The following is a 27,112-nucleotide window of genomic DNA, read 5'->3' as shown; positions in this document are numbered from 1 at the left end:
TGGCCATGTGCCGTAATAAGTTCATTCATTCATTCACAGGTATGCAAGAACTAGTTACAGGTTCTTCCCCTTCATCTTGGATGATAGTGTCAGATATCCTTGACATCCTTGTCCCCCTTCCTTCTTGTTTTTGTCATTCTGCAATAAGTTGAAACCAACATTACTAAAGCTGCATCTCAAGAAAGCTAGCAACATAAACAATTCCTGGTTCATGATCAGAATTGTGTGGCCTTCCAGATGTAGAATCATAGAATCATAGAATCGTAGAGTTGGAAGAGACCGCAAGGGCCATCCAGTCCAACCCCCTGCCATGCAAGAAATCTCAATCAAAGCTTCCCCGACAGATGGCCATCCAGCCTCTGTTTAAAGACCTCCAAGGAGGGAGATTCCACTACACTCCGAGGGAGTGTGTTCCACTGTCAAACAGCCCTTACTGTCAGGAAGTTCTTCCTAATGTTGAGGTGGAATCTCTTTTCCTGTAGCTTGCATACATTGCTCCGGGTCCTAGTCTCTGGAGCAGCAGAAAACAAGCTTGCTCCCTCCTCAATATGACATCCCTTCCACAGGAAGTCCTACCAGTCCTACTTACTGTAGCTCATGGTGAAGAATGCTAGGAGTTACAGTGTAAACAGCTTCTGGAATGCTGCATGATTTATGCTTTGTTCTAGCTCTTTTTTCTTTCTCACTGTATTTTTGTAATCCATACATAAGTTGTTGTTTTAGAAAATTATACAAATGAATATATAGAACCTTGGCTTTTTCCTCATTCTTTATTTACTAGCAAAAGTACTCTTTATTTTCTTAATAAATACCAGTCTTGAAGAAACTTATCTGTCTAGCTAGTAAGGTTATCTTTTAGTATTTCCATGTTTCTTAACTGTGCATTTGTGAATATGTGCTGAAGCAATTGTTGTCTTTTACTTTGTTTTGCAGAGATACAGAACAAATCCATATTGCTGTAGCTTGTGCAAGTTCTCATCAAAATATCTTTCTTCTTTCAAAAATCACTTGAACCGTTGTCATGAAGATGAAGTTGACCAAGAGTTACTTGTTTCTTGCCCAGAATGTGCATTTGCATCTCATTCCAAAATAATGGGAAAACATCTCCGGATGTTTCATTCCAAGAAAAAAATACAAAATTATAATGTGAGTGGTGGCATGAGACAATTTCGAAGTGATGCTTTAAATTTTGTCTGTCAGAAATGTCAGTTTACAGACACACTCTACTACAATACAAAGAAACATGTGTTGGTAACTCATTTTCAAAACCTATTGAGGACATATTTTGAAGAGAGTCCTGATGAAAGTGAAGAAAATTTTACCGATCACTACTGTAAAAAGTGTAATGCTTTTGCCAACAGTCGAGATTCTTTAATATATCATGTTTTGACATCAGAAGCCCACAAAGACCTGGAAAATATACTGCGGCCTGTCATTTTGGTACAGCCTAAGAAAGCAGGGCAGGCAAAGTCATTGCAGATGGTCAGTATTGCTCCTAAGCCTTCCACAGCTGGAGTTCCTTCACCACTAATACCTACCACTGGCTCAAGAGGGCCATCTTCTTCTACAGCATGTGTTCAGCGTTCACTTCCACCACTCCATCAAAATCCAAATATGGTGCCAGCAAAAGCAATTCCAAACACAGTTGGACCACTGAGTGTTTCAAGTGCCTCTTGTAGTCTGACCCATACATCGCCTCTAACTTCAGTTGCTCAGTCACGTATTACACTCATGCCTGGTCCTCCTAACCCAGGGGAGCAGAATAATGCAACTCTTCAGTCTTCAGTTTCGCAACAGCTCTTTGTTTCCCATCCGTTCTCCCTAAAACAGCCTGCAAGGCCTGGAGTTTTCTGCCTAAACCAGCCTGCTGGAGCCATAAACCGAGCTGTTCCTCCAGGGGTCATTTCATTCACTCAGCCAGTCAGACCTAGTCTGCTTCCAGTTAATCATGCAGCCCAGACAATTGGCAGTCCCCTTGTACCAAGGACTCTCCCTGTGACCCAACGAGCTGCATCACTGAACAGAACCATTGGACCTAGCTCTATGCCAATCAACAGACCTTCTTCGCCAGGGATCCTAGCTGTAAATCAGCCTATTGGCAGTTTGAATCGGCCTGGTGGTGCTGGGGTTCTTCCAGTGACTCAGACTCTCTCACCAGGAGTTCTTCAGTTTAATCATCCTGGCACACCAGGTGTTCTTCCTGTAAACCAGTCGGTTGGACCTGGGATTCTACAGTTTAATCAACCTGTAGCCCCAGGAGTTCTTCCTGTGAATCAGCCAGTCAGACCTGGAGCTTCTCAGAACCCTACTTTACTCACTGCAGGACCGATACTTAGACAGTTAATCCCAACTGGAAAGCAAGTTAATGGGATCCCCACGTACACTCTTGCACCAGTTTCAGTGGCTTTGCCTGTGCCACCTGGTGGTGGAGTGACAACGGTTTCACCACCTCAAGTGCCAGCTCAGCTAATGCAATCTGGCCCAGCTTCTCAGGCCCCAGCTACTGTGCCTTCTTCTGCTGTTGTAACCTCTGCCACTAACACTTCTGCCAAGATTGCTCCCTCTGCTACTGCCGTGAACCTAGCTCTCAAACAGGCTAAGCAGTGGAAGACTTGCCCAGTTTGCAGTGAACTTTTCCCATCAAATGTCTATCAGGTGCACATGCATTTAGCTCACAAATTTGGTGCAACAAAGACAGAGGATGCTCTTGAAACAGACAAAGTTGCAGCCTGTGCACCTTTTTTGAGATGGCTTAAAGATGAGACAGTCAGATGTTTTTCTTGTAAATGTTTTTTATCTCAGTCAGAGCTTATAAAACACATTTTTACACATGGATTGGCTTGCTTGTTCTGTACTAATACTTTTCATGACTTAAAATGTCTTGTGGATCACACTAGAACTGTACATAAAGGAAAGAAGAAACTGCATGCCAATTACAATGACAAAGGATTTCAACTTGAGAGTGATTCTGAAGGTGACCTCGTGTTTCCTCATTTTGACTTCAGTATAACTGCAAAAGAAGAACTTTGTGAAAGAGAAGTGCACCTAGCACTCCTAGCTGGGGTAAATTCAAGGACCCTTATTCCCCTCTACATCAAACTGCAACATGAAGCTGCTGAAACGAACAAGGGCAATAAGAAAGTGTCAACATGTCCCTTTTGCTATGCTATTTTCACTAGCACGGACGCCTATGAAATCCATTTGAAGGAGAGGCACCATATCATGCCAACTGTGCATACTATACTGAAGTCTCCTGCTTTCAAGTGCATCCACTGCTGCGGTGTATACACTGGCAACATGACACTGACTGCTATTGCTGTGCATTTACTCCGTTGCCGGAGTGCCCCAAAGGACAGTACCTCAGCTGTGAAGCTGCAGCTTGAACCCGGTGACAAAAAAGAGCTGCCGCTTGTGAATGGTGAGAAGCATGATGCTGCTTCTTCAGCCAAGAGGAAACAATCTGACCACCTTTATGCTGTTGGAGAAGATGAAAAGAATGATGACCAGCCATTCCTGATTATAAATAGTGGTACGGCCCAAATTCCAGTGAAGGATGTGAATTTTGTGCCTTCCAAAAGACAAAAGACAGATCATAAGACAGAAACTAAAGGACAGTTTTCAGTTGATGATCTCCATATTTTAGCATTAAATCCGAAGCCATTCCAGCATAGCTCAAATGAAGTTCAGAAACGGTTTCTTGCTGATTATTTTCACAAGAAGCCATATCCTACTAAAAAGGAGTTGGAATTATTATCATCTATTCTTCATGCATGGAAAGTTGACATTGCATCATTTTTTGGAAGAAAGAGACACACTTGCTTAAGGGCAATAAAAAAACTTACGCCGTCTGTGCTTTTGGGCTTTAATATGTCTGAACTTAAAAATATAAAGCACAATTTGAATTTAAAATGTGAATCAGAAGATGTGTAACTTTAAAAACAATAACAAAATGTCCTTCAATTAACATTGCTTATTACTTCAGCAGTCTCAATTTAGTTTCTTGTGACATTAAAATTTTATTAAATGATGGCCATATTTGTGCAAAACTATAAAACAGAATTGCAGAGAATTCTGGCTTATTGTTCCTGGGTAGTAGACTAGTGCATGCTGCATGATCTATTGCTGTAGTAACCAGGAACTCTCAGGGAAAAAAAAAGTTAGCATTACATCCTCGACATCTAGCTTGTTGCTTTCCAGACAAGCTAAACACACACACATGCACAAAAACTCAGATGCTGGCATGTTAGGAGAATAGTCTTACTTCGATTATTAGGAACTAAGTTGAAAGCAGACAGGAGGAGGGGAGAGTTACTTTCCAATTTTCCAGTCATGTACAGAGAAGGCTTTCCATTTCATATATGCTGCTCTTCATGCAAGAGTGATAGAAGTAGGATGGAGTTCTGGGGCTCCTGTGCAAAGTAAGAGTTGTAATTGAGAAACCATGCTAAACCTATTTGTGCTGAGTTCCTGTTTTCTACAGCTGCTCCTGTTTTGGGGAGAGAGAAAGTGGGTGGGATCAGGCAACATGCACCAAGCACACTGGTCATGAAAGTTAATGCAATGCATTACGTTTGGGCAATTGTTCATTGTGGCAGTGGGGTACAGTATAGTATACTTGAGGCCGTCTCTTTTGTTTCCATTTTTTTGTTTGTTGTGTAGTTTTTTCAGCTCATGATTTTTTATGTATTAGTGTAACAAATGTTCAGAATTTTTTTAAGTCGCAGTTGTATTTACAAATGCAAATTTTGGTAAAATATCAAACCTGGTTAGATGGTTATAATAATAATAAAAACCCTACTCCTTTTTAAACTGTTGGCTTCCAACCTGACTTTCATATTGCCTTCTAAGCCCCTGCCAAATTTACTGGTGAGTAGTACCGAGTGTAACAGTCTCGTTATTCACAAAGTGGAACGTTAGTACTTACCTAAGATACGTCCCTTTCCAGCAGAGAAGGTCCGAGCATCCTGTGAATGGGTAGCTCCGTACTTTATTGCTCCAGTAGATACAATGCTACACATCAGAGGAGGGTTTGTAAATGCTTCCTAAATAGCTCCTTTCCCCAGGAAGTAATTAGGAAAGATTATATGAAAAGTTGTATATCATTGCTAAGTCCTAGCTGTCATGCCACTGTGTGGGCAAATGTTCCAAAGGAAAAATTTGAGTCATTTAACATGTCTTCATGTGACTGTGCAGCGTATATCTGAAGCATGGGATCAAATATAACCCTTTCATTGGTGCCAACATAGGAGGATCTTGCATTGGCTATTCAGCTTATACTCTTTGTTTACTATTGTGTTTCTTTGGCTGGTTACAGTGACATTGAATGTGTGAAATGCAAAACAGTCTGCACTGTCCAGCTGCTCAACTCTGAATGTGCCATGTTACTTGCATCAGTGCTGACTCACTGAAAGCTCTTGCTATTATGGCAATGGTTAAAATAGTTTTGTCTGAAGTTAAAACAAGAAAACATAGCTGATATTCTTCAGAAACAGAATAGGGTTGAGACTGTGGTAAGCTTTGTTGATTCTGTTCTTTTACTTTTGGGCATTATTAGTTTTGGCATTCCAAATTCAGAAGACAAATGTATGATCTCTACAAGATCAATAAAGCTTTATTCGGCATAAACAGAAACTATTACTGTAGCATCAAAAAAAATAAGAACACAACATTTTTTGAGTGCTGGTCTTAGATTGTTTTCTAGTTACTAACAAATCTGTTATGCCAAGCAATTTTGTTTGTTTTCGTGAAATGACATGTAAATAATGATGCGCAGTTCAAGCAGTTGCATTAGAAGCTGTTCAGTTTCTTTAAATGTCATAAAACTGTAAGAGGGCTTAGTTCTTCCCTGTAGCCTGACCTGCTAGTAGATGTACCAGTACAAAGGCAGAGATGCTGATACGTGACCTGGAATCCATTGGTAAGAACATGGAAGACATTGTTAGATGAGTCATAAATGTCAGTATTAATACTGACAGGCAGAAGATATGGCTTGGTCACTCAGGCGGGTTATAGACCGCTGCTTTGAGGCGGTCTGCCGCCGCCGCCGTTTGCTCCGTAAGGGAGCCGTCGCAGCCACACCACGCGGCTCCCTTACGGAGCAAAAAAGAAGCTCCAAAATGGAGCTTCTTTCTGCGGCGCCTCTGTGACATCGCGAGGCGCCAGGGGCGCATTCGCGACGTCACAGGCACCGCGACACGTTCGGACGCACAGCGCCCGATACGTAAAGATGGCGCCGGCTGTGTTGAACGGCCGGCGCCATATTGTACGGACAGAGTCCGTATTAGACCCGGGGCGTCTAGAAGAGATGCCCCTTTTTAAAAATGGGACGTAAGTGCCGGTTTGTAACCGGCCTCAGAGCAGGAGAGTAGATGACTGTTTTACTTTTGGCCTTCATTCATGTATGCATAAATGGCTGGAAGATGTACAAGTACTGGAGTAGTTTTTCCAACATCTGCTTTTACAGGAGCATTGTGAAGAAATGAAGAGAGTTATTTCTTCAGTGCAGACAAACATAAACCTCAGCTGGGCTTAGGTTAATTTATGGGCTTACTTGTAAAATGCATTTGCTTAGTACAGTGCTTAGTCTTGGCTCCCACCACATGGAAAGTTTCCATAGCAGGTGTAACCTATGAAGGTATATAGAGGTTGATTTGTAGTAGTACTTTTGTGCACAGCATCCTTTATTCCTTCACTGAATATCACTTCAGCTTAGGAAGGAGAAAAATGAGCACCAAATAAAACTTGAGCTTACTGTGGTAGATAACCTGCTCTGTTAGGACTTTTGAATTTTGCAAATATTAGTGACAATTGATTTTATCAGTTTGGACCTTCATTTTTTGCAGGCAGGGCCCCAATAAACTACATTTTCAATTATCAATGTGTAAAGATTATTTATGAAATAGATATAATTGTGACAAGTTCACATGAGAATTCTTTTAATGATTCATGCCAGGTATGGCTTACAATCAGCAAAATCCAGTGATAAAGCCCTTTCTGTAATCATTTCAAGTTCCAGTGTTGTCTTTTAAAAGATGCCTGTTGAAAACACACACTACATGGGAGAGAACACTAGGCAAGGCTCTTTTTGCTGACAGACTTTTACATGTATGCTGTTATTTCTGCAAGGACTATTCATGTATGTAGCAATGTACAACAAAAGATGTGATAATACTGGTAAGGAATTTCACATGATTCTGCCTAATGTATATAGTAGGCCTTCTGATGACAGTAGTTCATGTTAAGGCATGACAGTGCCCATGTACGTTTTTGTGATTTCGGTTTCTCACAGTGTCTTTTGGCAGCCTTCTCATTAGGTTTCTAAGCATGTAGGATTAAAGAGGATGTTAGATTTGTTTATATCTGGTTTTATTTTTGCATGGTCTTTTGTGGATATAACCACACTTCTGCAGACCATTCACTTGCCTCTTAAGTGGGTTTATGTTCATGAAAGGTCATACAAAAATAAAAACTACTCTTAAAGGTGCTGCTACATTCTCCCCTCTTCCTTTTCACAGTCTTCTAAATTCTTGATACAGCTACTGAGTTTGGTAAGTTGCTGTTGGAATGGCAGCTCCAGATCCATTTCCTGCTGTCACAGTCTTGACAAAACTAACTTCATTTGACAACTAACACTGGAAGGGTGATGCAGGAAAATGGTGTTCCTTGAGCTGACTGTGCCACATAAATCTAATGTAGCTTTCTGCATCTTAATGTTATAAAACTGTCACAGACGTAGATCAGTTTTGTCTTACTGAACCACATCTCATTTTCATTAAGATCTCATATAACAACCAAATGGGAATAGCCCAAAGAGGAATGGGCTTGACTGTTAACATTTAATTCATCTTTTGCAATCTTAATCTTTGAAAGCTCCTCCCTCTAACCCCCAAAGTTCAAATCTAGATTTTTAAAATTTACACAGTTCTGCCTCTTCAAGCATAATGTTCATTATTGGTTAAATTCACGTTCCCTAAATTTCCATAACAAAAATAGAGTGGAAAGCATTATACAGTGTCTTTGATGAGCTGCGTATTGTTTGTCCCACATAAATTAGTTTGTGCCTCAAGGCTTGAGCCCTACTGAGATGTGTTTGGCATGGGAATGTGGGCCACATGACCATATTCAGGTATTTTAGTTGTACAGGGCCAACACTTAATTTAGAGCAAAGATTTGAGAAAGTGGCAGCTAAAATGAAGATATAGATTGCACTGAGAAGATGGAAACATCTGAAAGTAAATACAGGCACTTAAGGTGACAGGAAGAAACCATTAAAGCAGAATGACATCAAGGAAAAAGTACATACTAACAGGTACATTGAGACAGAGTGACAAGGCTTAAACAAGCAGAGAGCAGCAAGGACGTAATAAAGTCTTAAGTGGAAAATGAGCTGAAATTTTGGCGGTGTGCCTCAGACTAGTGAATTTCAATTATATTAGAAAGCTATAAATGGCAACTCTGTATGAAAATACAATATGAAAAGAATGTGTTTTCTGAGACTGATCAGAACAGGATCAAGAGAAAGAAAGGTTAAAGAGTACAGAGGACTGTTTTGCAATAGCTAAATTTGAGAAGGAGCATTCATACAAAGAAGACTGATAGAAGAAAGATCAGAATCAGCCCTATTCAGAATCCAGTGTGTGCGGATGGTAAGTAGAAACCAAAATATCAATGTTATGAGACCAAACAGATAATATAAAGGTGATACTTGAGACCAAATAATCGGACCAAAGGGGAAGAAAGACAAAAGGCCCTGCTTCCTTCAAGAACCATTGCGGCAGCAATCTAACATACCATCAGCATACCATAAATACTTGCATACTATGCTATGCCACCCCCTATGCAGAATAATACTGTGCAACATACGATGGGCAACTCATCTGCCACTGTCAAAAAATTCACCCCATATGTGTAGCACAACCTAGCAAGTGTATGCTACTAATAGAATGCCAGCTGCTGCATCTAAATTTTGAAAAGGAAAAACAGTAACATGGTACTGAAGAATAAAAAGGAATCAGAAGTAACAATGACTCAAGAAAGATGATCTTGCAGCCTGGTTATCTTACTGCAAAGTAAATAAGTTACCTTTTTATGATTTAAAAATGAAGACCTTATACACTATGAAGAATTGTATTTAAAGTTTTAATTAAAGTTTCAGTTATAAGAGCTTTGGTCATCACAGTTTTGGCATTATATACAAACATTTTAGGATACTCATCAAAAAAGACTTTCTCAGAGGTCTGCTGCCCAAATGTTACAGCAATCAGCATATACTGCTTTTTATTTTACTCTGCAGCGGTTCAGACAGTGGAGCTTTTCCATTTCTCCATTCATACAATGGATTTCCCCAAAAACTGAATAGAATCTGCACACATTCATTAAAGACAAGAATGCATATAGTTTGGTCCTTATTGCACTTAAAAGTACCACAGAACTATTTTTTAAAAAATCCCTGTGATATGTAGATTAATAGCAGCAGCTGCAAAACACAAATGTACTTTTTTCCTATTTATTTTTCAATAATTATAAATGGCCCTTCATTCAAAATTCCTAAAGAAGTTAGCCAAGAAAAAGGAAGTACTACAGTTTTGGCAACTGGTTCTCCTTAGGTCAATATGTGATCCCGCTTCGATCCTTTGGGAGAGGCGGGAAGATACAAATAGAAAATATTATTAATATTATCTCCCAGTTTTTTCTTGAAAGGAGTATTCTTTTACTTGACTTCTTCCCTCTACTTGGAAATCCATTTCTGCCTGAAAGACAAAAGGATGGAGCACAAATGACTGACAGAACACTTCATTTGCTTCTTCCTCTTGCCTTTTCTAGTCTTTCATTCTGGCAAAGCAAAAAGGGATAGGGGTCTGGAACTTAACAGGGAGTAGATGTAAGAAAGGAATCTCCTTTTTACATTAAGCTTTAACCCCTCTGTCTTCCTTGCTACTTTCTAACTTGGAAAGGTAAAAGATGGTAGGTAATAATTTCCTCCTCTCCCCATTTATTGTTTTGAGAGTGGGGAAAAGTGGTTGATTGCACTGGCAGGGAAAAAGTGCATTTGCTCATTGCTATCACCCAAATCCCTCCCCTTTATTCAAGTTAGCTTACTGATAAGGTTAGCAGCCAGTCAGAGATATATTTTTCTGAGCTTTTAGGAAGACATGAGAACTAGCATATTCAAAGCAAAACAAAGCTAAAGTAAAAGCTGATGAAGACAGACTGAAACACATAGGAAGGCAACAGGCCACTGTTTTCAAACAAGAGCAACAACCTGAACACTAGCATGGTTCTCACTCACAATACTATTGTTTGGAAAATGTCATTGTCAGTTAAGTCACATATGCTGTGCTTCACCAAGACAAGGAAAGTAGTCTTCAGTCTTGAAGAGATCAGGAGGTTCATATGAGGTTTGATTCTGTCTTGAGGAAGATGACTTCTGGAATTAAAATCTGTGTTAAAAGACTTGCATACAAAAGAATAAGGAGAAGATTTTAAATTCGACAGTCAAGGTAGGTTTTTTTTTAATCTGCAGAATCTACAATTTTTGTGATTCTTCTATTTTTCCAGAGTTCGAGAACATACTGAACTGTGTATGCAGGAAAATTTACAAATCCGCCACTGTTTGAGAACAAAGCAGCTGAGACCGGAAAAGAAAATACAAAGGAGAAAAGGAAATAACAAGATTTACCATCTCTTTTTATGGAGGCAAGAAATCTCCCTATCTGCCTGAAAAGTGTAGGTGCATTTTGGGGAGAAAATAAGTATGATGCCCAGTGTGGCATGCTTTAATATGAAAGGTCTGTCTTTTGCTCTCCTGTCGGCATGTCAAAACATTTTTGTGCTGTTATGCTTTTACAAACTGACTAAGGTTGGATTTTTAATGCTATGCTGTTTAAAGTTTGTGTATAGTTTTTAAAAAATGAATTTTAGTATTTTTAATGTTTAATGTTTTAGCTTCATAATTTTTTAAAATCGTGTATGTATACTTTTATCATTTTTGTACTGTTCTTAATTTGTATTGTTTTAAATATGTTGTTAGCTGCCTTAAGTCCCATTATTGGGAGAAAAGCGGGCAATAAATAAATAAAGAAGGAAAGATGGGATACAACTACAAGAAAGGGAACTAGACTAAACTCAGGTTGAGCATCCCTTAGCTGAAATGCTTGGGACTAAGTGTTTTTGATTACAGTTTTTAAATTTTATTTTGGAATAACTGTATTTGCATATATGTACATAATAAAGGTATATTGGAGCTGGGACCCAAGTCTAAATACAAAAATCATTTATGTTTCATGTACACTTTATACACATAGCATGAAGGTAATGTTATATAATATTTTAAAAACATTTTTGTGCATGAAACAAAGTTTGTGAACATGGAACCATCAGAAAGCAAAGGTTTTATTATCTCAGCTACCCACAAAAAAGGTTTGGAATATTTTGAATTTTGGAATTCCAGATGAAGGAGACTCGACCTGTTGTATGTTTTGTGCTCTTATTTTATCTTTCACAACTCTACATGTACAGTTCCCAACATTATATTGAATTCCAGGCTCAAATATCACAACAGAGAGATCCTAATCTTCTAATTTCCTATCCAAAACACACTCAGATATCAGTTGCACGGCTCCACAGTCTTTTTCATCATTAACATACTTACGTTAAGAAAAGATGGCACATTAATTGTGTGTAGAAACTTTTTTAAAGTATTTGGAAAAGTTCCAAGATCTGATTCTGCTTTTGTGATCTGTTCCTCCATTCCAGCAACACTATTTCCAACCATTTTAACAAAGGCCTGATTGAGGGGGGGAAGGGCAGAGGGGAGAGGAAAGAAAAATAACCAGTAAGATCATGTGCAAGCACAGAAAAATACTTAAAGAATATTGTGTAGCTATGCAGTTCTATTTTAAAGTCAGAAAATACACCTAATTACATGACATTTAACATCCACAATCCACCTTTGATCACATAAAATCATGGAAATTGATGGATATGAAACATAGAGGAAATGCAGGTTGCCTTGAAGACAGAGAATAAAGAGTTAAGATAGACTAGGGGCCTGAAGAGACAGGCCAAAATAAAGCTGCTTCAGGTCACTTTGGGGGTATGCTGTTTAAATGACATGTGCATCTTAAGAGATCAGAAGCTGTGCCAAAGCTTCACTCCAGTCCTTAGGACTGGAGCATGGCTTTGACGTGGCTTCTGGCCTCTTAGGATGCATGCATAATTTAAACAGCATACCTCCAAAGTGACCCGAAGCAGCTTTATTTTGGCCTGTCTGTTTGGGCCCTTAGAAAGCAAGATAAGCTGGTAATAAGACAGAGAAAAAGAGAATATTAGACATGTAGAGAATATAAGTATAAATATAGGACAAACCGATGTAAGAATTTATAACAGATGATTAGATAAAGGTCTGTATTAGGTCAAGGTAGATACAAAATGCCCACTCCCATAAAAAGAACTGAGGAATGGAAATCAAGATACATTGATCATAAATAATGTAATAAGAAATAGAAGAAAAATGAGTAAGAAGAATACGGTAGATAAGGTATAAGAATAAAAAATCAAAATGTTTAATTAGCAACAACAAAGTTACTTGGACGTTTTTTGTTTTTATGTAAAATGTAATGTGATGTTTGGTATTTGTGATGTAGTTGTATCTGTTTGTATGTATAGAATGTATTATGTTTAAGACTCCTTTTTATAATAAATGAAACTTAAAACTTTGCAGTTGTAGCACTACACATGCATTTTGCACATGTACAATATAGTTAAACACTAAGTAGGAAGCTGGTCTTATGGTTCATAATTTTCATTAGAACTGTGAAAATATGTTCCATGCCTATGTTTCCATGCCTGCGGACATGTCAAGGTAAGTTCTTCTGCAGTGACTCGCCACAAGGATTTACAATACAAAGGGACACATTTCTTTGCTATAACTAACTGCAAGTACAGGAATAGCAACTTTAAGCAGGTTTTTGGCAACAGTAAAGGGTCATCCATCCAGACCCAAAGTCCATGTACCCATCAACATGCAGGAAAAGAAAGGGACACTGAAAAAGTAATTACTTGTAGGCAGGGGTTTTTATTACACACATTGGAAATCAATGGCAGGCAAAGGTTTACTAGGTTTATTGAATATCTTTTATGGTCATAATTTTGTAGGATCCACCAAAGAGCGTGTTGAATGATGCAACAGGCAATTCATTATCATCCACGATAAAAGTGAATGCAATGATATAGGAAATCTATGTAAAAATGATTTACAATTTGCAAAGTACTGGTAGGAACATAAGCCTGAAATAGTTGTTGAAAAGGATGATGTAAAAATCTTATGGGACTTTATAAGATTAAAACTGAAAAGGAATGAGAGCATAATATGCCAGATATAACTGGTTGAGAAAAAGATGGTTAAAATTACAAATGTGACCATGCCAAAGGACACCAGAATTGAAGATAAAGAGAGGGAAAAGACTAGGAAACATCAAGACCTACAAACTGATATTCAGGGTCTCTGGCAAAAGAAAACAACTATTGTTCCTATGGTGATAGGAACTCTGGCGGCACTTCCAAACTGACATAATATCTGAATAAATTTGCCTTGGACAGGATAACAATAGCACAAATACTAAAAGCAAGACTACATAGAATGCGCCATATTATTCAACAATACCTCACCGATTCCTGGATACTTGGATACAACCTGAATCACCAACGGCTGAAAACTCCAGTCAGTAACACTTGCTAGACTCTGAAAGCAATAATGATCTACTACTACAGTTATACTAATATACCATCATTTCCTCAGCACTCATATTAGCCCTGTAGAAAAAAGATGGACATTGATATTAGAAAAACTGCATACCTCCAATTTGTCTATCTTTCTGTATAGCTGCCTCATTTCCACAGCCTTTGCATGAATATGTGGCACACTTTCATTTATTACTTGAGAGGAATCGCTTCGAATCTAGAATAAAACAGATAAAGTTACCTACACACTGTAGCAGCCAGGCTGAAACAACCATGATGGATAAATTCCAAATGATGAATAGAAGAATAACAATCCCAGCCATTACCTCTCTAGACTTGTATGCGTTTAAATACTGGACTTAGCTCAGAATGGAAGGCTCTCAGATAATATAATTCCACGGTTTAGAACTGGCTAGTACACAGCAATTCAAGCTAAAGTCCTAAGAGCTAGCTCCTTTTCTTTGTGGGAACAAATGTTTACCTTTTTAAATGAATGCCAAAACGAGCTAGTTTTAAAGCTTCTAAGAAGTTTTGGAAAGATTTATTGTTTAAATAATGCTAAGTTTTTTATACGTGATTTGCTCAGACTGGACAACCATCCACTAGGAATGACACTAACCTTCTGGCACTTCACTTCACCAAATTGTAAAACCATTTTTAAAGGTCTGTTGATTTCAACATCAGTTGCATCCATAAAAGAAACTGCTTCATACAATTCCACAAGAATGGCTGTTAAGTCACACAGTAGCATACCTACCATGTCTAGCATGCCCACAAATTCATCTACCCTTGTCAGTAAATCTTCCAGACTCTTGTCTAGGGTTTCAATCTGCAAAAACAAAAGTTTTTTGTAAAAGGGGGAAAAAAGAAGAAAAGCAAATGATGACAAGCACAAGCAGCAGCAAATCTGTGATTAACCAAAACAAAAAATAAGATAAAATCTTGAAACTTGGCTGGGGGGTCCTTTCATGTATCTGGAATAACCTTCAGCCTCATTTAAAGACCTCCAAAGTAGGAGACTCCATCATACTCCAAGGAAGGAGTGTGTTCCACTGTTGAACAGCCCTTACTGTCAGGAAGTTCCTCCTAATGTTGAGGTGGAATCTCTTTTCCTATAGCGTGCATCCATTGTTCTGTGTTTTGGCTCCATCCTCAATGTGACAACCCTTCAAAAACTTAAACAGGGCTATCATATCACCTCTTAACCATCTCTTTTCCAGGCTAAACATCCCCAGCTCCCTAAGTCTTTCTTCATAAGGCATGGTTTCCAGGCCCTTCACCATTTTGGTGGCCCTGCTTTGGACACGCTCCAATTTATCAACATCCTTTTTGACCTGTTGTGCCCAGAATTGGAAACAGTATTCCAGGTGGGACCAGACCAAGGCAGAATAGAATAGCACTATTACTTCCCTTGATCTAGACACTATTATATAATCACATTGGCCTTTTTAGCTGCCACATAACACTGCTGACTCATGTTCAACTTGTCGTCTACTACATCCCTTTCACACGTAGTCTTGTTAAGCCAGATGTCCCCCATCCTATATCTATGCATTTCATTTTTTTCTTCCTTCCCCCCTATTTAAGTTCATTTTGTTAGTTTTGACCCAGCGTTCTAATCTATTTAGATCATTTTGAATTTTGATCCTGTCCTCTGGGATATTAGCCCAATCCAACTTAATAATTGTAAGCTGCTCTGAGAGCCTTTAGGGCTGAAGGGTAGGGTATAAATCAGGGGTCGGCAACCTCCGGCCCGCGGGCTGGATGCGGCCCGCGGAGACCTGCCGCCTGGCCCCTGGCTGCTGTTGCCGCTGCTGCCACCGCGGCGGCAGCCGCCCATCACGGCTTTTCGCCGCTCTGGGCGCCGCCATTTTGGGCGGCAAAATGGCGGCGAGGTCGCGTGAGATTTCGCCGCCATTTTTGGCAAAAAAATGGCGGCGCCCATAGCCCCAGAGGCCGCTATGGGCGCTGCCATTTTTTCGCCCAAAATGGTGGCGAAATCTCGCGCGACCTCAGGGGAGGTCGTGCGAGACTTCGCTGCCATTTTGCTGCCCAAAATGGCGGCGCCCAGAGCGGTGAAAAGCCGCGATGGGCAGCCGTGGCGGCAGCGGCGGTGGGCCTTTAGGAGGCCCGCTGCCATCCCTGGGGCCCTCCAGGAGGGCTCCGAGAGCGGCAGGGGGCCTCTGGGGGCCCCGCTGCCGTCCCTGGGGCCCTCCAGGAGGGCTCCGAGGGCGGCAGGGGGCCTCTGGGGGGCCCCGCTGCCGTCCCTGGGGCCCTCCAGCAGGGCTCCGAGGGCGGCAGGGGGCCTCTGGGGGGCCCCGCTGCCGTCCCTGGGGCCCTCCAGCAGGGCTCCGAGGGCGGCAGGGGGCCTCTGGAGCCCCCGCTGCCATCCCTGGGCCCTCCAGGAGGGATCCGAGAGTGGCAGGGGGCCTCTGGGGGGCCCGCTGCCGTCCCTGGGGCCCTCCAGGAGGGCTCCGAGGGCGGCAGGGGGCCTCTGGGGGACCCTTTGCAGTCCCTGGGGCCCTCCAGGAGGGCTCCGAGGGTGGCAGGGGGCCTCTGGGGGCCCTACTGCCGTTCCTGGGGCCCTCCAGGAGGGCTCCGAGAGCAGCAGGGAGCCTCTGGGGGGCCCGCTGCCGTCCCTGGGGCCCTCCAGGAGGGATCTGAGGGCGGCAGGGGGCCTCTGGGGGACCCTTTGCAGTCCCTGGGGCCCTCCAGGAGGGCTCCGAGGGTGGCAGGGGGCCTCTGGGGGTCCTGCTGCCGTCCCTGGGGCCCTCCAGGAGGGCTCCGAGGGCGGCAGGGGGCCTCTGGGGGGCCCCGCTGCCGTCCCTGAGGCCCTCCAGCAGGGCTCCGAGGGCGGCAGGGGGCCTCTGGGGCCCCCGCTGCCATCCCTGGGGCCCTCCAGGAGGGATCCGAGAGTGGCAGGGGGCCTCTGGGGGGCCCGCTGCCGTCCCTGGGGCCCTCCAGGAGGGCTCCGAGGGCGGCAGGGGGCCTCTGGGGGACCCTTTGCAGTCCCTGGGGCCCTCCAGGAGGGCTCCGAGGGTGGCAGGGGGCCTCTGGGGGCCCTACTGCCGTTTCTGGGGCCCTCCAGGAGGGCTCCGAGAGCAGCAGGGAGCCTCTGGGGGGCCCGCTGCCGTCCCTGGGGCCCTCCAGGAGGGCTCCGAGGGCGGCAGGGGGCCTCTGGGGGACCCTTTGCAGTCCCTGGGGCCCTCCAGGAGGGCTCCGAGGGTGGCAGGGGGCCTCTGGGGGGCCCTTTGCCCTCCCTGGGGCCCTCCAGGAGGGCTCCGAGGGCGGCAGGGTTCCTCTGGGAGGCCCGGTGCCATCGCTGGGGCCCTCCAGGGGGCCCTCCTTTACTGGCGGCCCCCACCAGCTTTTTTGCCGATCTCTGACGGGGCCTGGGGCCCCGTCAGGGGCCAGTAAAGATGGGGAGGCCTGGCCCCCGGAGGGTGGAAGCTCCACCCCCGGCACGCGGCCCCACCCCGTAGGGTGGAAGCTCCACCCCCCGCATGTGGCCCCGCCCCGGAGGGTTGAAGCTCCACCCCCGGCTTCGGCCCCCCAGTCGCCTGAGGGACACCAACCCGGCCCCCGGCTCAAAAAGGTTGCCTACCCCTGGTATAAATACTGTAAATAAATAAACAAATTCCATGTAACAGTTACCTTGTCTAGCCCTCATTTTACAAGTTTGTCTGCAAGAATGTCATGGGGAACCTTGTCAAGGACTTACTGAAATCAAGATATGCTATATCTACAGCATTCCCTTCATCTAACAAGCTGGTAATTTTATTTTAAAAAGAGATCAGACTAGTCTGGCATGACTTGTGTCCTTGGAAAAAAAGAATGCTAGGAAAAGAAGGCCGCAGAAAGAGAGGAAGACTGCATACCAGATGGACAGAGTCAGGGAGGCCAGGGCCTGAATCTGTAGGACTGAAGCAGAGCTATGCAGTGAGTCTTAGTGGTGGCTCTGCCACAGGGTTGCCATGAGTTGGGATTGACTTGAGGGCAGCAAACAACAGCAACAACAACCATCTCTTTAGGAGCTTGTCTGGTTCTTTCATAGCTGCCCTTCCCAATCCTAGGCTCTTCTTAATTTCTTGACTGCAGCCTCCATTCTAATTAGTGTTTGAACCAAAGTATGGTAACTCTTTGACTGTTTCAATTTTATCGTTGCCTAGGATGAACTCTTCCACGGTCATTATTTGTAATGCCCTTCAGCCCTATGGAATCATGGGGTTTGCAGTCTCACAAGGCCCTTTGCCTTCTCGTTGTTGGTTCAGGTACTTGGGTTTTCTTCGAACAGTTGGTAAGATCACATTCTCAATGTTATTTATCACAAATCTTCAACTCTCCACAGAGTATCAATGCTACTGATTCTCAAGGACACTCACACTGTCCTTCCTGCTTATATTCCTAAACCTACTAGCTGTGTATTGCCACACAGGCCAACTATAATAACTCCCTCACTGGGAATAACTATCTGGTTAAAAGTCCCTCCCTCTAGACTTCAACCACAGTTCCCTCTCTGGAACTAACCTCACCTACGTCCTTCTCTGGACTCAGCAGAACCCTATCTCTCTGGAGTCTAAACCCTATCTGAAATCCCAACTGCCACAATGGAATTCTCAACCTTTCCCTGCCAGCACCCCATTGGCTGACACTAGCTGGCTGGTGATTGGCTGTTGCCCAGGCTAGGCTAATCTGTCTTTTCACTACATATCTCACCCCTTAATAAGTTTATTGACACATATAAGCATCTTTGTAGGTTATGTGTCAATCAAAAGCATATCTTATTTTTAAACAACTTACCAGTTTCTATCCTTAAAGAGTTTATAACATCACACAACATTTGTTTGAACATTTTATACATTCCTTATACTTACTCCCATCCATCCATCCATCCATCCATCCATCCATCCCTTTTCTCTCCATTGTAAAAGCAAAAAAGATCCTCTTTAAATCTATAGTTATTATCACTTTACTATGGCCTGGAACAGATGGACCATTCGTGACGCCCTCGTCATGTGCTAGGGTTGCCTCAGAGCGCTCTGCCCACACGCCCCACAACCCTAGTACATGATGAAGGCATAATCATGGCGGCCTCCCATCTACACGGGGGCTGTCATGATTACGTCACGCACGCGCCGCATCCAAATGGTGCAGTGCGTGTGTGATGTCTTCACACCGCCCCAGGTTGCTTATGGCATCCTGGGCACGGCGTGGGAAGGAGCTCTGAAATGGAGCTCCTTTTGGGAGCTGCTTCATTCCCGCAGCAACAAAATGGCTGTGGGAATGATGCCAGGGAGAAAGGGGCTGAGTAGCCCCTTTCTTCCATGGCTACGGCTCCTAGGGTGTCCAGGGGCACGAAGCCCCAAGGACACCCCTTTTCCGCACCATGGAGAAACAGCATTTTGCCGCTTCTGTGTGGTGCAGAAAAAGTCTGGATTGGGGCCCCAGGACTGCTGGTGAGGCTGCCCTGCCCCCAACCCAGAGTTAAAAGGGGCACCACAGACCTGCCTCTTTTGGGCAGTCTGTACCGCGCCTATAATATACAATATTATAGCGGGAAATAGAAATAAATTATTATTATTATTATTATTATTATTATTATTAATACAAGTTTAATCTTCTGTTTTATCTACCCATTATCGAGTTATATAACTTAGGCTTTTTCTGTAAACCATTACCAGTTCTATATTTTTCTTATAAATTTAGCATCTTATAACGACAAACCATATCACTTGTTTGTTCTCAACTCTTTAACAACACTTGAATCTAAATTCAGATCTTTTATATGCTTCTCTCAGTTTAAGAGGACGGCAATGGCAAACACCCTCTTGCCAAGAAACCTACATTTGTTTGGAAACAACTTGAAGGCACCTGACAAACAGCAGCCAAAGGGGTGCTGGCACCTCACAAAACTTACAAATCCCAGGATGCTGTAAGATGGCGGCGTGGCAGTTTAAAGCGGTGTCAAACTCCTTTATTTCTGCAGTGCAGAGGCACACAGAGAGAAAGTCTACACTGCTTGAAAATCTTCAGACATAATCACACTACATTTGGTTACCCAGAGGCCCTTTTCATCTGCCGCTTCCAAATTATGGAATGGCCTGTCGGAGGAGATCCAACATATTACCAACTCTGACGGCTTTAAAAAGGCTGTCAAGATGGATATTTTCAATAGGCCTTCCCTGAATAATTGACCTAGTCGCCCCCCACTGATATGGACCATCTTAGTGACTACTCCACAATGTCCCATTTCTGATTGTGGGTAACTTCTAAAACAAAGGACACTACTTGCCCATAGGGAAACCATTACTTGCCCATAGAGAATCATGGGGAATTACTTGCCCATAGGGAAACATAGGGATAACTTGGCCATTGGGAAACATTGGGGATTGCTTGCCCATAGGGAATCAAGGGATTACTGGCCCATAGGGAAACAATGGGAATACCAGCCCATAGGAAATCATGGGGCTTACTTGATTCTCTACAGGCATGTATTCCCCATGATTATCTATGGTGAAGTAATCCCTATGTTTTCCTATGGCCAAGTATGCTGGGATATAGAGTCCATAGTAAAATGTGCAATGTGGGATTTAAAGCAACAGGCCGGCCATTCACCAGCCAAGGGTCATCAGCCAATCAAGCGCTGGCTGGGGGGAATTTGAACATTCCCTTGACACTTGGCCTTGGCAGTTGGCTGTGGATTCCCTTAGAGTCAGTTGACTTTGTGGCTTTCTCTGTTTGATGAATGGTGGACTGTGTAGATGTTTGTAGATAGCTCTGTACATATTGGAACTTCTTCTAAGACTAAAAGCCTCATCTGAGAGACCTTTGCCTACAGTGTTCTCTTCAGTTATTCTGGAAGGGGAGAGGTGTTTCTCCAGCTCACAAGCTGCTGCCGACAGATTCGAAGGAGGTGATCCTGGTGCCAAACGTAGCCGTGGTACTTCATCACGGACTGAGCTACAAAGCGATAGCAAAGTAATCACCGTGATTCCCTATGACCAGGTAATCCCCATGATTCCCTATGGGCAAGTATTCCCCATGATCCTCTATGGGCAAGTACTGTCCTGTGCTTTCATGTGTCCACTGATTGTGACTGTTTTAATGGTTTTAACAGCATTTATTACAGTTATTGTTATGTTGTAATCATTATGTTGATTGGGTTAAGGAGGGAGGGGGATAGTGGGATTTGTTTTCTTGTATTGTATGGATTTTATTGATGTAAGCTGCCTCGATCTTGTTGGAGGGGCGGGGGTAGAAATAAATTATTATTATTACTTTTTTATATCAGGGCTAGGTCACTTTAACTGCGGTGCCTGCCTCCTGTTGCATTCTGGGATCTGCAGTTTAGGGAGGAGAATTGAGAATATTCAGCCAGAGAACTCTTAAGACTCATTGGACTACAAACCCCAAAATGCAACAGGAGGAAGCCAGAGCAGTTAAAGCGACCTAGCAGAGCTTCAAGGGAGTAGTGCAATAATTCCACATAACGAATGTAAGAATAACAATCCCAGCCATTGCCTCTCTAGGCTTGTATGCCTTTGAAGGCTGGATTTAGTTCAGAATGGAAGGCTCTCACATTTTAATTAATATACTGTAATTCAATTTATAATAGTTTACAATATAAATTATATTATATATATTAGTATTGTTTTTAATATATATATATATATATATATATAGTATTATAATATATAATACACACATATATATTATATATTGTAATATAATATTAATTATATCATAATACTAAATATAATTATAATTAATTATAATACATAATTTATAATTCAATTCATAATAATACAGAACTGGTTTTTAACACAGCACTTCAACCAAAGCCCCTTGAAGTCCCAAATCCCTTTGTAAGAGCACAGTTTGGGGGCCACTGCAAGCCTATCAGAAGCCCATAAACCTGTGGTCTCCAAACTGTGCCATTTTAGGGCTTTTGGACTTCATCTCCCAGAATCCCAAGCCATTGGCCAACATGGCTGAGGCTTCTGGGAGCTGAAGTCCCAAATCCCTTTATAAGAGCACAGTTTGGGGACGACTGTTACAGAGCCTTGAGTTGTTTAATAGCGAGTGACTGGGAAGGTTCGTTTTTCAGAGCAGTGGTCCTCACAAACCGTGCCCTTTTAAGAGATTTTGGACTTCAGCTCCCAGAAGCCTCAGCCATGTTGGTCAATAACCGGGAATTCTGGGAGGTGAAGTCCAAAATCTCTTAAAGGGGCACGGAGCTCTAGAGGAAGGAGCCACAGGGATTGGGGATGGAAAGGGGGCCCTTTGTGGCTCCCTTACCTGCCCAGTCGAGGCGGCTCCTCCTCCTCCTCCTCCTCCGAAGGGCGAAGGGAGCAGGTAAGCAGCGTAGTCGGCGGCTAGCAATAGCTCCCCTCGCCCGGCGTCCCCTTCTTCTTTCTCCTCCTCCTCCTCCTCCTCCTCCTCCTCGGCGAGGCCTGAGGCGCTGCTGTGGCTCTGGGAGACATTGCCGCTGTCTCCACTCAGCTGAGGCGCCGGCTCCTCCTCCATCATCATCATTATCGCTCTACTACTCTACAACTGTCACGTGACGGAATGCTTTCCCAACCACCACTGAATAGCTACGGAGGCCCAGAAGGGACAACCCAAAACGCGCTCTGGCGTTCTAAGGGCGGGGCCTTAGCTTCAGGCTCTAACTGCCAGTCAGGGCTCAGTGCTATGGAATGCTGGGAACCGTAGTTTGCTGTGGTACCAGAGCGCTCTCTGACAGAGGAGGCTAAATGTGTGCCATTTCCCAGGATTCCCTAGCATTGAGCCAGGGCAGTTAAAATGGCATCACACATTGCACCACCCTATGCAGAAATAACCTGTTTTGATACCGCTTTAGCTGCCCTGGCAATTGAGTGTGATAATCATCATGGCCATGGCTTCTCTGACTGAGCCTATCATCCTATTTTCCTATTGCTCTTCCATGATAGTCCTTTCTTCTCAAGATATGGCCAGAATTGGACCACTTCACTTTATTCGTCTTTGCTTTCAGTGAGAGCTCAGGACAAATCTGCTCCAGGACCCATGCACTGGTCTCCTTGGTCATCTGCAGTATCCTCAGCACTCTTCCAGCGCCACATCTCAAATGACTTGGCTTTCTTCCTGTCAGCCTTCTTCACTGTCCAGCTCCCACAACCATGTGTAGGAATGGGAATACAATGGCAAGGACAATCCTAACTTTAGTGTTTCATGAAAAGTCTTGACGTTTTTAGGATCCTGTTTAGTTCCATCAGAGCTGCCCTTCCAAGTCCTCCCAGTCTTCTTGATAATTCACTGCAGTTTTTGTTCTGATTGATGATTTTCCAAGTATGGAAAATCTTAAACTATTTCATAGAATCGTAGAGTTGGAAGAGACCACTAGGGCCATCCAGTCTAACCCCATTCTGCCATGCAGGAAATCACAATCAAAGCATCCCCGACAGATGACCATCCAGCCTCTGTTTGAAGACCTCTAAGGAAGGAGACTCCATTACAGTTCAAGGGAGTGTGTTCCACTGTCAAACAGCCCTTACTGCCAGGAAGTTCCTCCTAATGTTGAGGTGGAATCTCTTTTCCTGTAGCTTGCATACATTGCTCCGTGTTGTAGTCTCTGGAGCAGCAGAAAACAAGCTTGCTCCCTCCTCAATATGACATCCCTTCAAGTATTTAAATAGGGCTATCATATCACCTCTTAACCTTCTCTTCTTCAGGCTAAACATCCCCAGCTCCCTAAGTCATTCCTCATAGGGCATGGTTTCCAGACCCTTCACCATTTTGGTCACCCTCTTTGGACACACTCCAGTTTCTCAACATCCTTTTAAAATTGTGATGCCTAGGACTGGACACAATATTCCAGGTGGTGCCTGACCCAGAATAGAGTGGCACTATGACTTCCCTTGATCTAGACACTATACTTTTATTGATGCAGCCTAAAATCGCATTGGCCTTGTTAGCTGCTGCATCGGACTGTTGACTCATGTTCAACTTGTGGTCTACATTTCAATTTCTTCATCATCTACTTTAAAATTACATAGATTGTCTGTGCTCATAATTTTTGTTTTCAGCTGTAAACCTGCCTTGGCACTTTCTGCCTTGACCCTTAGGTTAAGCATTAGGGTTGCCATAAGTTGGAAACTACTTGAAGACAGACAACAGGAGGAGGACACAAAACACCCTTCCAAAGATCCCAGAATTTCCCATTTCTTCAGTTTCATCATCAGTAAGCAAAATAGTGCCACTTATCCTGCCTTCATTATTATTCTTTATTTATATAGCACTGTAGATTTGCACAGCACTGTACATAAAAACAATAAAATCTGTAGCATTTACATTTCTATATCGCTTCACAGTGGAATCAGCACTCTCTATGCAGTTTACAATCTATAAGTGCCTTGCCTTAAATTGTCAGCAGCTCCTTCAGCAGCAGCTTTACCTTTCAGGATGGGTTTCACAGATATTCAGGAAAGAAACAAAGGCATCTTCTATGCCTTGGATGACTTGCTCAGGTTGCCCAAAGGTGGGATGGCTCATTCACGAAGGCAAAGAAGCAGGAAGGTCTAAAGCAGGTGTTGCAACTGCTAGGGGTTGGTGTGCCACACTGCCCTCCCATGACACTCCTGTGCTTTGCTGATTTTTAAAGCTTTTTTTAAAACAGATAAGTCCCCCATATACCCCATAGTGGCAATTTTTTGTTTTGAGCTTTTTCTGTACTGTTTTAGTCCACAGAGAAAGTTTTGAAGTGTTTGGTAAGACTAGAGCAATAATAATAATAATAATAATAATAATAATAATAATAATAATAATAATAATAATTATTATTATTATTATTATTATTGAACCTTCCTGATGTCTATTCAGAAAGAAATCACATTGAAACCCCTTTAAATTACTTTAATGTGTTTATTATTGTTCATATAGTTCTAGGCATTTGTATAATTAATCAACCCACCATCCCATTTCCTTTCTTAGCTCTCGTCTCTCTTTCCACCTGCCTTCAGAGGATCACACTGAAGTGGAAGTGTTTGGCCAGTCTGGAGCTTGGAGCCAACAGACATATCTATGGCTTGTTACAGACTGCCAAAATAAAGCTGCTTCGGGTCTCTTTGGAGGTATGCTATTTAAATGATGCATGGGTCCTAAGAGTCCGGAGGTCGTGCCAAAGCCACACTCCATTCCTAAGCACTGGAGTGCAGCTTTGGTGCAGCTTCCAGATTCTTAGGATGCATGCATCATTTAAACAGCATACCTCCAAAGAGACCCGAAGCAGCTTTATTTTGGCAGTCTGTAACAGGCCTACCTAAACTCACACCTCTTCTCTGAAAAAGGTCTACCCAGCAATACATCTCATAAATTAAAGGAGCAAAATTTGTGCTCTGCTGTTGATCCTTGCAATTTACACCTCTTCGTTTTATATGGAGACACAGGGAGGAGGCAGTGATTCAATAGTGTGATTTTTTCTTCTACATATACTCAGATACTCAAAACATTTCTAATGGGAGTACTCTTCACATTAGAATCTTTGTAACCAGATGCTTATTGCTGTACTTACAATGGATCACTGTCCACTGGCTGAAACAAACCAAACAGCTCTTTGTAAACTTAAAAAAACTCACAGGATGGTTGAAGTGAACACTGTACATCTTGGTGAGAGTTCAAAAGGGCAGAAAGAAAAGAGAGAAGAAAGTTGAACTAAACTGGCATCCAATACTTTAGACTGGTCTTTCCCAAACTGAATTTTTGAAGACTTGTTGAACTTCCACCATCTCCAGACAATGATTGTATTATGGGCCTTGTAATCCATCTAGGAAAAAAGATCCAGGATTGGATATGGCAACTTTAGAATGACAACAACAACAAAAAACACTTTTGAAAGTACCAACCACATAATGTGCACCTAGGGTCAATGTTGACCGCTTCCGTGTCACTCTTAAGTAATTCACACATCTGTCCTGGAAATGAATATTTTAAATAATAATCAACAACAATGTCGGTAATTACATTACATTAATAGCACTGATAGAAATGACATAATTTCCCAATTTCCAATGTTTAGTATATAATTGAATTTTCACACCTGACATTCCAAGCTCTGATCAAAACTCTTTCAATGTTAAAAATAGGAATTTTGTCATTAGAAGAGGAGGAAAATGATGCACACTGACAAAGGAACAAAGATACACCTTGGCAGGGAACCTTGTCTCCACATGGAGCTGATTTTGGTATTTCAGTCTCTTCTCCTCTTCCACCTGAAGCAGCCTCCATGTCAGTGGGGCAATAAATCTGCTCCCAGTTTAGTCTGAACATGCTGGAGAACAAGGTGGCTTTTCATAGCAGGCAGGTTTGATACGATTTTAAAATGAGCAAATCAAAACAATGTCTGCAACAAAAGAATGTCTTCTAGAAATTAAACTGAAGGGAATGAATCTGAGCCACTCTTTGAAGAAAGAAAATGGCAATTTGGAGATATTTGTTTAGGCGCAGAATCAAGGAATCTCTTATCACAGTAACTCTCCGATACCAATCTGACAGTACATCTCCAAAGGATGAAGGAAAGTTGCACATATACATAAATATACAGAGATCAACACAAATCTTTGCCAGCAAACTTCAGTGGCGAGGGACTTGCAAGCTGCTTGAAGGAATCATTGCCTTCTAAATTGCACCATACTGTTCTCAGGTTGTTCATAATCATTCACTAAGGAGTTTGTTTTCTATTTCTGAGGAAACCAGGTGTTAGCTGCTGAAGTTCTGATTTAGTTCTCCCAACCCCACTAACTGCCCTCCCCTGAATAAAATTAAAAAACTGAGTTAAGTAATGCTGTCTTTCCCCAGCCATATCCAGGAACTGGAGGAAGCTGGGCCTAAGGAGGAAAGATTGTGAGGGAGTTGTTTTTTGTTATTACTTTTAAAGAAAGGATACCTGATGCTCTGTGATCTCAGAAATTTATTAAAGTAAATAATCCCAATTCCTGCCTAAATCGTTGGAGATTTCTCCTGCCTGCATGGTACAGAAAAAGAGATTGCTTAATAGGAACCTAAGGATTTCTCAAATTCAGGGAACTGTCTTCAGCACAATGCTACTCAAAATGTCCTTGCTGTATCCAATGCCATGTAACAAATAACCTTCCTATACATCCTTCCAGTCAAAAACAGTGTCATCTGGAAAATAAACACATAATACACCTTTTTACCTTGATACCTAGAATATGAATATCTAAGACCTGCAAAGCCTTTCCCAAGGTTTCCTTCAGTAAAAATCATTAAAAAAACCAAAACAATAGGTCAATAACATAAGGGAAAAGTAATACTTTTCTAAATATAAAATGAAATAAAAATGGGTTTAACAAATCTGACTTAAGCAATATAAAAA

At 42.5% G+C, this 27,112-nt stretch overlaps 2 protein-coding genes across 6 annotated transcripts in view; one reads left to right on the top strand and one right to left on the bottom strand.

Annotated features, from left to right (window-relative positions):
- ADNP2 (ADNP homeobox 2) overlaps positions 1 to 4,809 on the top strand; it is a 40,992-nt gene extending 36,183 nt beyond the window's left edge. For all 3 annotated transcript variants that reach the window (XM_089516871.1, XM_089516872.1, XM_089516874.1), the window contains exon 4: positions 934 to 4,809. In XM_089516871.1, the coding sequence (XP_089372997.1) occupies positions 934 to 3,930 (2,997 nt within the window). In that variant the 3' untranslated portion in view covers positions 3,931 to 4,809. The remainder of the gene's footprint in view (positions 1 to 933) is intronic.
- Positions 4,629 to 22,314, bottom strand: LOC149317110 (biogenesis of lysosome-related organelles complex 1 subunit 4-like). Of its 3 annotated transcripts, XM_089516876.1 has the most exons (6): positions 22,039 to 22,314; positions 14,498 to 14,569; positions 13,856 to 13,957; positions 11,651 to 11,785; positions 10,289 to 10,426; positions 6,336 to 9,749 (listed from the first exon to the last, which is right to left on the bottom strand). In XM_089516876.1, exons 1-5 carry the CDS (start codon positions 22,273 to 22,275, stop codon positions 10,325 to 10,327), a joined length of 648 nt encoding a protein of 215 aa, XP_089373002.1. In that variant the 5' UTR covers positions 22,276 to 22,314; the 3' UTR covers positions 6,336 to 9,749; positions 10,289 to 10,324. The 3 variants fall into 3 exon arrangements, with proteins under 3 accessions (XP_089373003.1, XP_089373002.1, XP_089373001.1); XM_089516877.1 differs by lacking the exons at positions 6,336 to 9,749; positions 10,289 to 10,426 and adding an exon at positions 4,629 to 5,053; XM_089516875.1 differs by having other exon boundaries at positions 6,336 to 10,426.
- Between the last annotated feature and the right edge of the window lie 4,798 nt (positions 22,315 to 27,112).

The sequence above is a fragment of the Sceloporus occidentalis genome, unplaced genomic scaffold (assembly GCF_023333645.1).
Source record: "Sceloporus occidentalis isolate IW3139 unplaced genomic scaffold, rSceOcc1.0.p SCAF_3, whole genome shotgun sequence".
NCBI lineage: Eukaryota > Metazoa > Chordata > Lepidosauria > Squamata > Phrynosomatidae > Sceloporus > Sceloporus occidentalis.
The sequence above is the reverse complement of the archived record's forward strand: the minus strand, read 5'-3'. Positions and strand labels throughout refer to the sequence as shown.

What these genes read in the sequence shown, in the direction of transcription:
- LOC149317110 (XM_089516875.1), bottom strand. Translation starts at nt 22,275, where the DNA reads ATGATGATGATGGAGGAGGAGCCGGCGCCTCAGCTGAGTGGAGACAGC. An exon ending in TTGTGGGCATGCTAGACATG is followed by an intron (nt 13,958 to 14,497) that starts GTAGGTATGCTA and finishes GTTTTATTCTAG; the next exon opens with ATTCGAAGCGATTCCTCTCA. An exon ending in GAAAGATAGACAAATTGGAG is followed by an intron (nt 11,786 to 13,855) that starts GTATGCAGTTTT and finishes CCCCTCAATCAG; the next exon opens with GCCTTTGTTAAAATGGTTGG.